The sequence below is a fragment of the Anolis carolinensis genome, chromosome 5 (genome assembly GCF_035594765.1).
Source record: "Anolis carolinensis isolate JA03-04 chromosome 5, rAnoCar3.1.pri, whole genome shotgun sequence".
Lineage (NCBI taxonomy): Eukaryota > Metazoa > Chordata > Lepidosauria > Squamata > Dactyloidae > Anolis > Anolis carolinensis.
Genome location: NC_085845.1, coordinates 205,405,246 through 205,417,388, shown reverse-complemented (window position 1 = coordinate 205,417,388; position 12,143 = coordinate 205,405,246). Strand labels below are relative to the sequence as shown.

The 12,143-nt window shown below is 42.5% G+C and overlaps 1 protein-coding gene across 8 annotated transcripts in view; it reads right to left on the bottom strand.

Moving 5' to 3' along the window:
* shank3 (SH3 and multiple ankyrin repeat domains 3) overlaps nt 1–12,143 on the bottom strand; it is a 467,801-nt gene that overhangs the window by 269,839 nt on the left and 185,819 nt on the right. For all 8 annotated transcript variants that reach the window (XR_010006367.1, XM_062981259.1, XM_062981260.1 and 5 more), the window contains exon 4: nt 6,965–7,073. Coding sequence is in view for 7 of the 8 variants with exons in the window: in XM_062981259.1 (XP_062837329.1) it covers nt 6,965–7,073 (109 nt within the window). In the remaining variant the exon portion in view is untranslated. The remainder of the gene's footprint in view (nt 1–6,964; nt 7,074–12,143) is intronic.

Sequence of the window (12,143 nt, the reverse complement as noted above, 5' to 3'; positions counted from 1 at the left end):
CCATATAATAATATTAATTATATGTTATATATTACATATAGCATTACAGTATAGTGGTATAGTTCAATATAGTAATGTATAATGCTAATATTGTGCTATGCTAATACAGTAATATAATATATTGTATGTACATACAGCTGCTCTGAGTCCCCTTCGGGGTAAGAAAGGTGGAATATAAATGTAGTAAATAAATGTAGTAAGCAAATAATTAATTAATTTTAGACTTAGGCTCACCCAAATTCTGAAATGACTTGAAGGTACACAACAACAACAACAACAACAACAACAACAACCACCACCCTAATTAACTTGACTATCTCATTGGCCAGAAGCAGGCCCACACTTTCCATTGAAATCCTGATCGGTTTATGTTGGTTAAGATTGTTTTCATTTTTAAATATTGTATTGTTCTTTCATTGTTGTTGTTGTTGTTTTGCACTACAAATAAGACATGTGCAGTGTGCATAGGAATTTGTTCGTATTTTTTTTCAAATGATAATTCGGCCCCTCCATAGTCTGAAGGATTGTAGACCGGCCCTTTGCTTTAAAAGTTTGAGGACCCCTGGGCTTGAGCCTCGTGTCCAGAAACTGGCCTTTGGAGAGGGGGGCTCCAAAGGCCTTCCTGTGGGTCACTGAGGAGACCTCTCTGTTGCTTTGCAGAGACCCCCTCCCTCCCTCCCATGGCCTCCCTCTGACCCAAAACCAGCCACAGGAGACCCAAAACAACCCACCTTCTTTCTCATTGAAAGGGGCCTGGTGGCGCGGTGGGTTAAAGCCTTGTGACTTAAAGGTTGGGTTGCTGAAGGCTGCCAGGTTCAAATCCAACCCGGGGAGAGCACGGGTGAGCTCACTCTGTCAGCTCCAGCTCCCCTATAAGGCTCGTCTTGGTTGGTATATATCTGTTGCACTTTATTCTATTCTTCAGTCGGAATAGTTCCCATGCTCATCCCATTTTTGTCCCTTCCCTATTTAACATTCTCGGGCGCCTTTCTTGTCCTCATTCTTCATATATGCACTTTATTTATGGCCTAGTTATTTTAATGCGTTTTTCATGTTTTTATCCAATCCATGTTTTATTGATTTGTTATTAATATGTTTTTATTGACCTGTTTTACTTAATGGATTTTATTCTGTCTGTTATGCTTGGGCTTGGCCCCGTGTAAGCCACCCCGAGATGGTGGCGGGGTATAAAATAAAATTCTACACGGTCACTGATTATTAAACGAGATCATCCACATTATCTGCTTTGAACTGGGTTATATGAGTCTACACTGTTCTATAATCCAGTTCAAAGTAGCCGCCCTGAGTCCCTGCAAGGAGATGGTGCTGGGACAGAAAAATAAATTATTATTATTATTATTATTATTATTATTATTATTATTATTATTATTATTACATGAGAGAAACCTCCCACAAGGATGGTAAAAATTTCAAAACATCCAGGCAATGTCCCCTGGGCAACATCCTTGCAGACGGCCAATTCTCTCACACCAGAAGCGACTTGCAGTTTCTCAAGTCGCTCCTGACACAAAAAAAAAAAATTGAATTGCCCAGGTCTCAAAATCCACCCTTATGCATGAAGTGGACAAATACTGATGATGACGATGGTTTCTTCTGACTCACCTCCCCCTAAGGAGGTACCATTGTTGAATCAATGCAATTTGACACTACTTGGACTACCCTGCCTAACTCAAGGCTACAAAATCCCTGGGAGTTGTAGTTTTCCAAGGTCTTTCAATTTTATCTGGTTGCAAATCTACTGTTGGGGCCACTTTAGCAGCGACAGTTCAATGCTACAGAATCCTGGGATTTGTAGTTTCCTTGATGGAGAACCTGCTGCGAAACTACAAATCCCAAGATTCCCTAACACTGAGCCGCAGCCGTTAAAGTGGTGTCAAAGTGCATTAAGGCCCCTTCTACACGGTCACTGATTATTAAACGAGATCATCCACATTATCTGCTTTGAACTGGGTTATATGAGTCTACACTGTTCTATAATCCAGTTCAAAGTAGCCGCCCTGAGTCCCTGCAAGGAGATGGTGCTGGGACAGAAAAATAAATTATTATTATTATTATTATTATTATTATTATTATTATTATTATTATTATTACAACATTGATTTTATATGGCAGCATAGTAGGGACCCAAGAGTGCATTCATGCTGTAGAAATAAAGCGGTTTGACACCTGAGCTGCATTTAATATCTCCAAGATATCTCCAAGGCTGGAATGATGGGTGTGGCAATCCAGCACACCTGGAAGGCACTTAGGCCCCTTCTACACTGCCAGATAATCCAGTTCAAAGCGGATAATCAGGATTCTATCCGGCAGTGTAGATGGGCGGCGGGGCTAAGAGTGCATTTAGACAATGTGGTTTGACACCACATTTAATTACCATGGCTCGATTCATTTGGAACGCTGGGAGTTGTAGTTTTGCAAGCCCTTTCTGCCAAAGGGTGGGGGTGCCTCGCTAAACTATAAATCCCAGGATCCCATAGCGCTGAACTATGGCAAGAGCATGGTTAGAATGGGACAACATGACTATTCAAAACCCCATTTGCTCCCAGGGCTGCATTGACTCTCCATGCATATCTTTGGCTGGGATGATGGGTGCTGCAATCCAGCCCACCGGAAAGACACCTGCCGCCTGAGACGCCGCCTGTTTCCGCGCCGATTAATTTCTAAATAGGAAAACACGGAGGATGCCTCTCCCCTCGCGTGCCGCCCACTCGTCTTTGCCAAAAAAGCGACTGGCGACAACCTTGCCTCCGGATGCGGCTCCTCGGATCGTCGCAATTAATTATTGTTTGAATAAAAGGAGGAGAGAAGCAACGCGGAACGTGCCTGGCTGCCGGCGCCATGAAGAGGAGCAAACCCCTCATTTGCAGGATGCGACGCGCCTTTTCATGTCCTGAAACCACTAACTCAAGTTTAATGAGCAAGACGTCATTGCGCGTTCGGTTCCCAACTCAAAAGGCACCAAATGCATTTGGCTCTGCCAAGCAGGCATTGAGTTCTACCTGCTCTTCTGCAAAGACCCCCTTGACCCTTCGCTATCTAACACCGCTAGGGATTTATAGCTAAGAATGTATAGTTTTCCAAGGGCAACAAGCCGGAATGAGCTAAAGCAGGACCCTCTCTTTCGCATAAAGACTCCCAGGCCTCTCCACCTTTAGACCCTTGCCTCTCTCCTCTTAACCATAAACTATATTTTATTCTCTTTTATTCACATAAATCTCATAAATATGTTCTATTACATTTCTGAGACCTCTACCCGACCGAGGTCAAGAGGCAAACTGTCCAGTTATTGTGCCAGGCTGGGAAAACAGCCCCGGAGGTTTTGGCCAATTTCAAACATCCTTTATTTGGCTGGCCTGGGGAAAGACATGGATAAACTTCCATCATCTTCATGCTTAGACGTCCAAAGACAAAACTACAAAACTACGAGGGTTGGATGAAAAGTAATGCCTCCACCTTCGTAACTCCTCAACAGATGGCGGTCCTGGTCTGCGGCAAGTCCTGGCTTATTCAGGAGACTCTCCTTTACAGTGAGTTCCGTTTGGCGGGAAGCCTTAGCATTAAATGGTTGTGTTGTTAAAGTGTGAGGTATGGATCTCTCCGCAGACGGAGAAGCCTTAGCGTTGAACGGTTGTGTTGTTAAAGTGTGAAGTATGGAACCCTGCGCAGACGGGGAAGCCTTAGCGTTGAACGGTTGTGTTGTTAAAGGGCGAAGTATGGAACCCTGCGCAGACGGGGAAGCCTTAGCATTGAACGGTTGTGTTGTTAAAGGGCGAAGTATGGAACCCTGCGCAGACGGGGAAGCCTTAGCATTGAACAGTTGTGTTGTTAAAGTGTGAAGTATGGAACCCTGCGCAGACAGGGAAGCCTTAGCGTTGAACGGTTGTGTTGTTAAAGGGCGAAGTATGGAACCCTTCGCAGACGGGAAAGCCTTAGCATTAAATGGTTGTGTTGTTAAAGTGCGAAGTATGCAACCCTGCGCAGACGGGGAAGCCTTAGCATTGAACGGTTGTGTTGTTAAAGTGCCAAGTATGGAACCCTGCGCAGACGGGGAAGCCCTAGCATTGAACGGTTGTGTTGTTAAAGTGTGAAGTATGGAACCCTGCGCAGACGGGGAAGCCTTAGCAGTGAACGGTTGTGTTGTTAAAGTGCCAAGTATGGAACCCTGCGCAGACGGGGAAGCCTTAACATTGAACGGTTGTGTTGTTAAAGTGCCAAGTATGGAACCCTGCGCAGACGGGGAAGCCTTAGCATTGAACGGTTGTGTTGTTAAAGTGCCAAGTATGGAACCCTGCGCAGACGGGGAAGCCTTAGCAGTGAACGGTTGTGTTGTTAAAGTGCCAAGTATGGAACCCTGCGCAGACGGGGAAGCCTTAGCATTGAACGGTTGTGTTGTTAAAGTGTGAAGTATGGAATCCTGCGCAGACGGGGAAGCCTTAGCATTAAATGGTTGTGTTGTTAAAGTGTGAAGTATGGAACCCTGCGCAGACGGGGAAGCCTTAGCATTGAACGGTTGTGTTGTTAAAGTGTGAAGTATGGAACCCTGCGCAGACGGGGAAGCCTTAACATTGAACGGTTGTGTTGTTAAAGTGTGAAGTATGGAACCCTGCGCAGACGGGGAAGCCTTAGCATTAAATGGTTGTGTTGTTAAAGTGTGAAGTATGGAATCCTGGGCAGACGGGGAAGCCTTAGCATTGAACGGTTGTGTTGTTAAAGGGTGAAGTATGGAATCCTGCCCAGATGGGGAAGCCTTAGCATTGAACGGTTGTGTTGTTAAAGTGTGAAGTATGGAACCCTGCGCAGACGGGGAAGCCTTAACATTGAACGGTTGTGTTGTTAAAGTGTGAAGTATGGAATCCTGCGCAGACGGGGAAGCCTTAGCATTGAACGGTTGTGTTGTTAAAGTATGAAGTATGGAACCCTGCACAGGCGGTCAGTCAATGCGACGTAAGCAACGTGCAGTCACTGAATTCTTGACAGCAGACTACTACTAGTAGTAATATAAGCAGCTGTAAAATAATCCTACTACTAGTACAGTAGAGTTTCACTTATCCAACATAAACGGATAAGCGAATATGTTGGATAATAAGGAGAGATTAAGGAGAAGCCTATTAAACATCTAATTAGGTTATGATTTTACTAATTAAGCACCAAAAACACCATGTTATACAACAAATTTGACAGAAAAAGTAGTTCAATAAGCAGTAATGCTATGTAGTAATTACTGTATTTACGAATTTAGCACCAAAATATCATGATATATTGAAAACATTGACTACAAAAATGCGTTGGATAATCCAGAACGTTGGATAAGTGAGACTCTACTGTAGTAGTAATATAAGCAATTGTAAAATAGTACTACAGTAGAGTCTCACTTATCCAAGCCTCGCTTATCCAAGCTTCTAGATAATCCAAGCCATTTTTGTAGTCAATGTTTTCAATATATCATGATATTTTGGTGCTAAATTTGTAAATACAGTAATTACAACATAACATTACTGCTTATTGAATTACTTTTTCTGTCAAATTTGTTGTATAACATGATGTTTTGGCGCTTAATTTGTAAAATCATAACCTAATTTGATGTTTAATAAGCTTTTCCTTAATCCCTCCTTATTATCCAAGATATTTGCTTATCCAAGCTTCTGCCGGCCTGTTTAGCTTGGATAAGTGAGACTCTACTGTATATTGAAAACATTGACTACAAAAATGTGTTGGATAATCCAGAACGTTGGATAAGTGAGACTCTACTGTAGTAGTAATATAAGCAATTGTAAAATAGTACTATTAGTAGTAGTAAATACCACCACCACCACCACTACTATTACTAGATGGACTAGATGGCCTTTAAGGTCCTTGCCAACTCTAAAGGTGCATCTACACTGCAGAATAGGATGCAGTTTGATCCCACTTCAACTGCCTTGGCTAAATGCTATGGGATCCTGGGAGTTGTAGTTTGGTGAAGCACCAGAACTCTTTGACAGGGAAGGCTAAAGACCTTGTGAAACTACAAGTCCCAGGATTCTACAGCATTGAGTCGCGTCAGTTCAAGTTAGGTCAATCCGCCTTCCTTCTACAGTACTGTAGCTGCTCCCTTAGGGCCGGAAGGGGCCTCAAAGGCCATCTAGTCCAACCCGCCCACTTAATGCAGAGACATGTGACCATAGCCCTCCTGAAAGATGCCCATCAAAAGCCAATCTATCCTTAGGGTCCAGTTGTTGTGACTCAGCCACAGTATAGCCAGAGTCAGGATGAAGAAGGGGATTCTGGGGTTCAGATACAAGAGCCAGTTGAGTCAGAAGTTGATAGCATGGAAATGCAGGCTGAATCAGAGGCTGGAGAATTGCAGTTTGAGCAGAATGAATTGTTGACCCCAGAAACTATAGATAACAGACAGGCTGACATTCCCATAGGAAGTAATGAGCGAGAGAGCTCTCAAGTCCCGGTTAATGAGCGAGAGAGCTCAGTCCCGTCTCAGATGCAAGATAATGATAGTGAAGGCCTTGATTTATCTAGGGAGGACCGTCTGTTTTGGAGAGGTTCTCAGGTCCGAAGGAGTGAGAGACTGGCGAGAAAGAAAGAGGCCAGTTCTGGGAAAAGAAATGCCTTTCTTGGGTGCTTTTAAAAGTGTCTATTTGCAGATAGCTCGTTGTCAAAGCAAATCCTAGCTTCATCTGTGTGGATGTTCCCGTTTCATGCTTAGGAAGAGTTTTCCTGGATCTTTGTACTTTTGGGCCTTGTTTTTGGGATCTACTGACTATTGCCTTGCCTTACGGATTATTAGTTTTGCTATGGTTTATGGACTAATGGATTTTGATAACTCCTTCAACTGCCTGCTTTGATTTATATATTTGCTTTGCTTAATAAAAGTTCAAAAGACTTTCTTCTGTGTCTGATTGGGTATCTATAGCAAGGTGAACTATTCTGAGGTGTGACACCAGCTCACCTCCGGTATCTTGGTCGTGGAAATTGGGGTCCAGGCCTTTGTCCAGCAACCGGCTGACTTTCTCCACGTTCAGCGTCTGCACATACTCCATGAACTTCTTCAGATTTGCCTGCAGCAAATGACAATGAACACAAAAACAAAAAGGCCACGTTAAATAACCTCCGAACATAACAATCCCATGCATGGGCTTTTAAAAGCCAGGCTTGTGAAGACACGATTCATTATTCCTTGCACAAGTTTCCAGGAATGAGCAAGGAAATCTCACTAAAGGAGAGCGACCTGAAACCATTGCAGTGAGTCAGAGGACATGAAAATATGAAGGAAAACACAGCATTTCCACCTATGGATTCATTTCCCAATCAATGGCAATTAACATTCATATCTAGTAGGAAATTTAAGCTGCAAGAATGGCAAACTTTAACTTTGGTTCGATCTCCATGGCCTGCATGGGTTTGCGTGATATGGTCAGTGTGGACTCAGATCATTCTGTTTATCTGCATTGAATTGAACTATATGGGTCTGCTCTATACTGACTATATAAGGAGTTCCAAACTGCATCATATGGCAGTGTGCATCCAGCTTTTAAAACCAGTGTGACATGCATTGTGGGGGGTCCATCTACACTGCAGATTTAAGGCAGTTTGGCTCTATTCTATGGAGTAATGGGAGTTGTAGTTCGAAAAGTTTTGTAACCTTTTCTGCCAAAGAAAGCTGGCGCTTCAACACACTACAGCTCTCATTATTACGAAGCATGGAGCCAGGGCAGTTATGTTAGTGTTTTTGTTGTTATAGTGTGAAATGTTCAATCAATTGTTGCTGTTGGATTGTGTGTTTGTGTTCCGCCAAGCATTCCAGAAGTCCAGGAGTTAATTACATGCCAGCCCTGATTGATTGCCAAGAGGGCCAATGGGTCAAGACGGAACATTCGTCATGAACTGCGGAATGTAGGGAGGTGCTGGCTTGCACTGATAACGGACTTGGCAAGCTGAAAGGATGCACCATGTTTTGTCCTAGCCGAGGAAACATGTGTCCAGAGAGTGATGGTATTTAGTGTTGTAAATAACTTGTAAATAAAGCCTTTAGAACCACTGGGATCAACAGATAATTGACAACTGAGGTGTCGTTTGTCAGTGCCACTTTCGTGCTGCCTACATGGCCTAGCTGATGAGAAGAAGGTGAGACCTGACTCATCAATAAGTCAGGGTGACGATTTCCCTGACAAGTTATAGTGGTGCCAAACTGCCTTAAATCTGCAGTGTAGATGGCAGGCGTTGTCAGCAATGCTTATCAGCACAATGTGCAAACAGGTCAGTCTTTGCACCAGAGGGCAAATGGACACAGACCGGACATTAGGAGTACAGATAAGACTAGTTGCGGAATGGAAGGGAGTTGGCATTCAGTCCATTGACCCCATATAACCTCTCCAAAAATGTGGTGCAACTTACAATCACAGGTTCTATCTATTTATCTATCTATCTATCTATCTATCTATCTATCTATCTATCTATCTATCTATCTTCTATCTATCTATCTATCTATCTATCTATCTATCTATCTATCTATCTATATAAAAGGGTAATGGAATTTCGGCCTAGGACAAAACAACAAAACTACACATCCCAGAAACACTAAACTTGGCAGCACAACCCCTCATCCATGCCTCTACGTTCATACAACAAAAAGAAAAGAAAAATAAAGTCCTAATTAGAGGGAGAGGAATAATTGTTTTTATCCAATTGCTGCCAGTTAAAAGGCTAAGTTCCACCCACTTGGTCTCCTAGCAACCCACTCAGCCGAGGGTCAGGGTTGCCTCACTTAGGCCTCTTCCCCACTGCCTATAAAATACAGATTATCAGATTTGAACTGGATTATATGGCAGTGTAGACTCAAGGCCCTTCCACACAGCTATATAACCCATTTATAATCCTATATTATCTGCTTTGAACTGAATTATCTTGACTCCACACTGCCATATAATCCACTTCAGTGTGCAGTCGGACACAACTGGATTTAATGTCAGGGGAAAACCTTGACCCTTGACCTTAACTACCACCAATTCCTCAAGACTTTATTTCCCATACCACTATACTTTGCCACAGCAACGCGTGGCCGGGCACAGCTAGTCTTCTTATATAATGAGCCTCCTTTGTGTAGAGAAAAAGCGGGGTATAAATAAACATAATAAACATAAACAGAATAATAATATAAATAAAGCATAAACATGTATAAACATCATCATCATCATCATACAAATAAAGCTTGCCCCTGTTGGTGGTACTGAATGTCATGTGCCCCTGACAACTAATGGCACCTTAGAATCAAAGAATTACTATGTATATCTATTAGAGATGTGTGTGAAAAAATTTCCTTTGCTTCCTTCGTGCTATCGTTTTGTTTCGACCGTTCATCTACACAAAACAAATGATAAAATTTTGACTTCCAAGCATCATCATGGAGGTTTCCTTTCCTTTTCCTTCTTCAATCTTTTTTCATCTTTTCTCTGAAGCTCTTTTTCCTCGTCCTTCTTCCGATGCTTGGAAGTCAAAATTTTATCACCCTTTTGTTTTGGTTTTTTTGTCTTTTTCTTTTTTGTCTTTTTGGTTTTTTTAATATATATATATATATATATATATATATATTCTTTCTTCTTTTCTACTGTCTCTCTCTCCTCTCTTTCCTATTCAGACCTTGCTAATTTTGCTATCTTCTTATCCGTATTTTAATATGATAATGGAAAATTTAAATAAAGATTATTTTACAAAACGAATGATGACATTTTCGTGGGAAATGAGAGGCAAGACAAAAATGAAAGCCGCACAGTCATCGTAATTGCTTTCATTTTCCTTTCGTTTCGGCTCCGTAACAATAAGCAGGTACTGACAGAGCTTCATCGTTACAGATGATTTGTACCAATGTGTGTTAATAATAATATTTATATAAATAATGATAGTTATTCTGGGACACTAAGCTGAGTCTGGGAGAGAAGTGCCTCCCCATTACATCTGATGTGTGCCAATAGGTCTTATATCTATATATATAAAAGAGTGATGGCATCAGGGCAGTGGACAAAACAACAAAACTACAGGCCCCCCAACCTCGAAATTTGACAACACAACCCATCATCCACGCCTCTAGGTTGATACAACAAAAAGAAAAGAAAAATAAAGTCCTAATTAGAGGGAGAGCAATAATTGTTTTTATCCAATTGCTGCCAGTTTAGAGGGCTAATCTATGCCCACTTCGTTGCCTAGCAACCAAGGGACAGCCAGGTTTCAGTTAGGGGACAGGCAGATTTAGGCCTCACTTAGGCTTCTTCCACAGATTATCTAATTTGCACTGGATTATATGGCAGTGTAGACTCAAGGTCCTTCCACACAGCTATATAACCCATTTATAATCTTATATTATCTGCTTTGCACTGGATTTTCTTGACTCCACACTGCCATATAATCCACTTCAGTGTGCATTTTATACAGCTGTGAAGAAGGGGCCTCAGATAATCCAGTTCTGAGCAGATAATATAAGATTAGAAATATACAGTAGAGTCTCACTTATCCAACGCAAACAGGCCGGCAGGATAAGTAAATATATTGGATAATAAGAAGGGATTCAGGAAAAGCTGATTATACATCAAATTAGGTAATCGTTATACAAATTAAGCACCAAAACATCATATTATACAACAAATTTGACAAAAAAGGTAGTTCCATGCGCAGTAATGCTATGTAGTAATTACAGTAGAGTCTCACTTATCCAACACTCGCTTATCCAACGTTCTGGATTATCCAACGCATTTTTGTAGTCAATGTTTTCAATATATCATGATATTTTGGTGCTGAATTCATAAATACAGTAATTACAAGTCCCCAGGGCCAGATCAGCTACACCCAAGAGTACTGAAGGAACTAGCGGAAGTTATTTCAGAACCACTGGCATTTATCTTCGAGAGTTCTTGGAGAACGGGAGAAGTCCCAGCAGATTGGAGGAGGGCGAATGTGGTCCCTATCTTCAAGAAGGGAAAAAAGAACGACCCAAACAATTACCAATGTCCGGTCAGCCTCACATCAATACCAGGCAAAATTCTGGAAAAGATCATTAAGGAAGTGGTCTGCGAACACTTAGAAACAAATGCGGTCATTGCTAATAGTCAACAGGATTTACCAAAAACAAGTCATGCCAGACTAATCTGATTTCTTTTTTCAATAGAGTTACGAGTTGGGTCGATACAGGGAATGCTGTGGATGTAGCGTACCTGGATTTCAGTAAGGCCTTCGACAAAGTCCCCCACGACCTTCTGGCAAGGAAACTAGTAAAATGTGGGCTAGACAAAACTACGGTGAGGTGGATCTGTCATTGGCTAAGCGAACGAACCCAAAGGGTGATTCTCACCAATGCGTCGTCTTCATCATGGAAAGAAGTGACAAGTGGAGTGCCACAAGCAGGGCTCCGTCCTGGGCCCGGTTCTGTTCAACATCTTTATTAACGACTTAGACGAAGGGTCAGAAGGCACGATCATCAACTTTGCAGACGACACCAAACTGGGAGGGATAGCTAACACTCCAGAAGACAGGAGCAGAATTCAAAACGATCTTGACAGACTAGAGAGATGATTGGCCGAAACTCACAAAATGAAGTTCAACAGGGACAAATGCAAGAGACTTCACTTCGGCAGAAAAAATGGAAATCAAAGATACAGAATGGGGGACGATGCCTGGCTTGACAGCAGTGTGTGCGAAAAACATCTTGGAGTCCTCGTGGGGAGGAAGGTGAACATGAGCCAACAATGTGATGCAGCAGCTAAAAAAGCCAATGGGATTCTGGCCTCATCAAGAGGGGAATAGCGTCTAGATCCAGGGAAGTCCTGCTCCCCCTTATTCTATTCTGCCTTGGTCAGACCACACCTGGAATCACACTGTGTCCAATTCTGGGCACCACAGTTGAAGGGAGATGTTGACAAGCTGGAAAGCGTCCAGAGGAGAGCGACTAAAATGATTAAGGGTCTGGAGAACAAGCCCTATGAGGAGCGGCTTAAAGAGCTGGGCATGTTTAGCCTGCAGAAGAGAAGGCTGAGAGGAGACATGATAGCCATGTACAAATACGTGAAGGGAAGTCATAGGGAGGAGGGAGCAAGATTGTTTTCTGCTGCCCTGCAGACTAGGACACGGAACAATGGCTTCAA